Source organism: Buceros rhinoceros, unplaced genomic scaffold, assembly GCF_000710305.1.
Source record: "Buceros rhinoceros silvestris isolate BGI_N320 unplaced genomic scaffold, ASM71030v1 scaffold14558, whole genome shotgun sequence".
NCBI classification, from domain to species: Eukaryota; Metazoa; Chordata; class Aves; order Bucerotiformes; family Bucerotidae; genus Buceros; species Buceros rhinoceros.
Genome location: NW_010425217.1, coordinates 13,673 through 13,995, shown reverse-complemented (window position 1 = coordinate 13,995; position 323 = coordinate 13,673). Strand labels below are relative to the sequence as shown.

At 48.9% G+C, this 323-nt stretch overlaps 1 protein-coding gene across 1 annotated transcript in view; it reads right to left on the bottom strand.

Moving 5' to 3' along the window:
* Positions 1–232: 232 nt before the first annotated feature.
* The window catches only part of LOC104497782 (RNA-binding protein 38), a 13,326-nt gene continuing 13,235 nt past the window's right edge, over positions 233–323 (bottom strand). Inside the window, exon 4 of the mRNA XM_010141062.1 lies at positions 233–323. This exon is cut by the window's right edge and continues 9 nt beyond it. Within this exon, the coding sequence (XP_010139364.1) occupies positions 233–323 (91 nt within the window).

Sequence of the window (323 nt, the reverse complement as noted above, 5' to 3'; positions counted from 1 at the left end):
AAGCACAGTCAGACTGCAAGGGTTTGGGTTCGCCCTTAACACTACAAATAGCTCAGGTATTGATATGCACCTACGCAAAGGGGATAAAAGGGCAGGGTGGTTTTTTTCTTTTTTTTGTTTTGCTTCTTTTAATTTTTTCTTTTTTTTTTTGCTGTTGTCATTTTTGTTGTCCTAGTCATATCCTTCCATTGTAAAAGATTGTCCTCAGTGGTGAAGGCGTGGGCGAGGGCCCTTACTGCATGCGGTCGGGCTGCAGCTGCTGGGGCTGGTACTGCACGAAGGCGGTGGCGGGTGCCGCTGGGTTGCTGGCGGTGATGGGAGGC